Source organism: Typopeltis vanoorti, chromosome 14 (assembly GCF_054136105.1).
Source record: "Typopeltis vanoorti isolate ZY-2024b chromosome 14, IOZ_Tvanoo_1.0, whole genome shotgun sequence".
Classification (NCBI taxonomy): Eukaryota; Metazoa; Arthropoda; class Arachnida; order Uropygi; family Thelyphonidae; genus Typopeltis; species Typopeltis vanoorti.
In genome coordinates this window covers 74185437-74188975 of record NC_143562.1, presented here as the reverse complement: position 1 = coordinate 74188975, position 3539 = coordinate 74185437, and the positions used below count along the sequence as shown (strand labels likewise).

At 34.9% G+C, this 3539-nt stretch overlaps 1 protein-coding gene across 1 annotated transcript; it reads right to left on the bottom strand.

The window, feature by feature from the left end:
- Positions 1–446: 446 nt before the first annotated feature.
- On the bottom strand, positions 447–950 carry LOC150099668 (zinc finger MYM-type protein 1-like). Its single transcript, XM_090403475.1, has one exon. It carries the CDS (start codon positions 948–950, stop codon positions 447–449), a length of 504 nt encoding a protein of 167 aa, XP_090259601.1.
- Positions 951–3539: the final 2589 nt, after the last annotated feature.

The following is a 3539-nucleotide window of genomic DNA, read 5'->3' as shown; positions in this document are numbered from 1 at the left end:
TCTGTAGATTTTTCCGAAAATTTTGAAGTAAACGTCTCTTGTTTAAATCACTGTATTCTTTTTCCACACTAGTACTTAATTTTTTGGCTGTCTCCTCGTATTCGTTTAGTTTCTGATCTGATTGTTCTCGTAAGCTGCTCACGAACACTTCTAATGACCTAATGAATTTCTCACCTTCACATAAGCCTGGGGTCTGAACTTTTTTGTTAACTAAATTGAATCTCTCTATAAAATTTCTTCCCAAAAAACAGTTAAAATCGCAGTTTCAAGTTTCGCCAAATCATTATATAATTTCTGTGCCTCTCTTCGAAAATCAAGTTTCTTATCTATATTGTCACTAAACGCTTTTAATATGTTCATGATATCACCGTAACTATTTTTTAAAGTTCTAACAGCATCATAGTGACAAGACCATCTAGTCTGGCTTAAACCTTTTATCGAAAATTTTAGTTAGTTTCACGATTTAGAAGCTCCCACCTATGGGTAGATGCAGAAAAGAAAACATATATTTGTTGCACTATTCCAAAAAAGTTCACAATTTGAGTTGCAACTTTAATCGCTTCTCCTCCAACTAGATTTAGGGAATGCGCAGCACACGGCACATAATCAGCGTATTTATTTTTTTGTTTGAGATGTGCTTGCACACCATTGTATCGGCCGGACATATTTGCCGCGTTGTCAAAAGACTGTCCTCTACAATTATCCAATGGCAGTCCATTTTTTTCTAGAGATTCTTGTAAGGAATTGAATAAAGATAAACCAATGTAACTACAAATTTTGATGAAAGATACACATCTTTCATACACTTTTCCCTCAAAACAATATCGTACTATAATAGCTAGTTGGTCATTGTGGGACAAATCTTCTGTCGAGTCCATCACAATTGAATAGTACTTTGCATCGTCACTATTTATTTCAGCTATAATTATTTTTATTACTTGTTTTCCCATAATCTATATTATTTGTTCATAAACTGTTTTGATAAGTACGAAGTGAAAGGCTTTGGTCGCAGTTCTCGTTGTTGGATATGTTTGCGCATGAATGGATCGAACTCTGCTAGTAATTCCAGAGCGCCCATAAAATTACCATTGTGCGGAGAGCTAAATATTTCCTCGTGACCTCTGAATGCTAAGCCTCTTACACTTAAATATTTCCCAACTGCAATACACGTTTTAGGACATTGTAGTAATATTCCGTATCTTTTCTTATGTGCTCATGCAACTGTGTGTCAATAACAGACTTATTTTCTTTACGTGTTAACCATACTAACAATGATTTCCTATGTTCATTAGAATTTTCGTGACTTTCCAAACATGGTCCTATATGTTTCCAGTCAGAGAATCCAGTTGTGTATTGAGAAGGGATTTCAGAGAAAAGCTTGCACACTAGACAAAAAACACTTCCCATACTGGTAGAATAGCACAACGAAGACCGACTATTTTTAATTTTTTTTCGCAAAGAACTTATTTGAAAATGATCTGTTTTGTTCTTTGCAATACCTTGTTGAAACTGGATATATATTTTTTGGATCTTTATTTTGGAAATAAGTCATTTCATGTGAGAGACAGTGATTAATAAAATTATCATGTAGCTGTGTAGGCCACACACCTACGTCAACATATTTAGCAAGCAACTCTGCATTTTTTAAAGCTTCTTCTGCCTCTTTATCACTATTTTCTTGCAAAACAGCAACAGAGACTTCAGAAAGCTGGTCATCGTCTAGGTCTTGTATATTTTTATCTGATACTGAATGTCCGTCAACGTCGACATTGTTTTTAGAGGTTCCGCTTGTGATTTTAGTCCTAGTAATTCTTCGTTATTGTTATATACATTTTGTTTTTTCTGTTTCTTTTCGGTTAAGCTATTCTCTCTTTCGGTTATTACTGCACCTATATCGTTCAGATTTTTATTTTTATTTTCCAATACAAAAAAATTTGAAATTTTGGCACATTTACTTCTTTCTTTTTCTCTATTTAATTGTATTTTTCGTTTTTCAGCTCTGCTTTTATATTTTCTACCAGACATTTTTTAGGTATTTATTTAAGCTGAAAAGAAATTTTAAAAAAATCCACCACCATATTAGGTTGTTTAACGTTTAATGTATATTTATTTAGTAAACTTTGCGGATACTTACCAGTGAAGAAATGAAACACCTGAGCAGTACACTTCGCTGAACAAATGACTATTTAATATTCAACTATACTGTACTATAAAAAAAAAAAATAATAAATTTTAGCCTATTTTTTCTACCCACCACTGGGTGAAGGCCTCTCCCCTTGTGGGAAGTTTGGGGTCTACTGCTCCCATGAGAGAACATAACAAACATCCATGCTTACGTGGGATTTGAACCCACAGCCTCTTGGCTAGGAAGCGGACATGCTAACCATTCGGCCAGCCAGGCCGGCTATATTGTACTATACATAACCTCAAATGTCAAACGGTGAGAGCAGAAAGTATATATGTGAGAGCTACGCTAAGCTAACAAGCTTTAGATGAGCTAGACTTGCACTCCCATTCCGACGTTGCTATATTATTTGCATAATTGACATATGACAAAGCATATTTTGATTTTACCGACTACTGACAGAGGCGATAGAAGACAGAGCCGTATTTACTATTTACTTCATTTAAAACATTGATATTTGATATTTAATTCAAATCCAATAATGTTGCAAATTAACGATTTTAACGTTACCTAGGTACGAAAAAATTTTGTATAATTTATTTTTTCTTAAATTTTTAATTTAAATTGTTTTTATTTTTTTGACCGCAAGGGCCCTCTGATTGAAGGGCAAGGGCCCTCTTTATAAGCTTCAGCCGTGGGCTGAAGCTCATAAAGCCCATGCCTAAGTCCGCCTCTGCACAGCAGTGGTAGCGTAGCTAGGTGGGAGGTCCGCCCAGGGCGACACTTTGCGTTTATGAAATCTTGCCATACTTTCTATAGAACAGCAACTGAGCAATGAAACAGTCATCGACGATTTTGCTAACGGAAAAGCAAGAAAAAATAATATTTTAAAATGTTGAAATTAAAGTTTTACTTCAAAAATAAAGTGTTCATAATGTTTTAATTTATTTCCCTATATGTCATTTTGACTTTTTGTAGTATTTTTGATGTGTATTGATAGGGGCAGCAACCTCAGGGACCGCCCTGGGAGGCAAAAGCTCTAGCTACACCACTGATACACAGTATATATTATATATCACAAGATACTGTTATTACATATCACAAGATACTATTATTACAAGCTCATCGTAACGCGCTAAGCAATTAAGGCAATGTCTAGGAGAGACAAGTTGGGAAGATGTTAAAAATATATACCTCGTGATTATAAAATAATGTCAAGTGTTCAGAGCCCTCTAGCGAGTAATGTATTGGACGAAACACACCAATATTCGGTAGACGTACACAGTGGAACATGGGGTTTCGATTTAACGAAAAAATATAATAGTACCAAAAGTCGCCAACAGGGGAAATTTTGGTGCTGTTTACCGAGTAAAATGCATTAATTTACATTATCGCATTTCTTGTGAGCGATCAT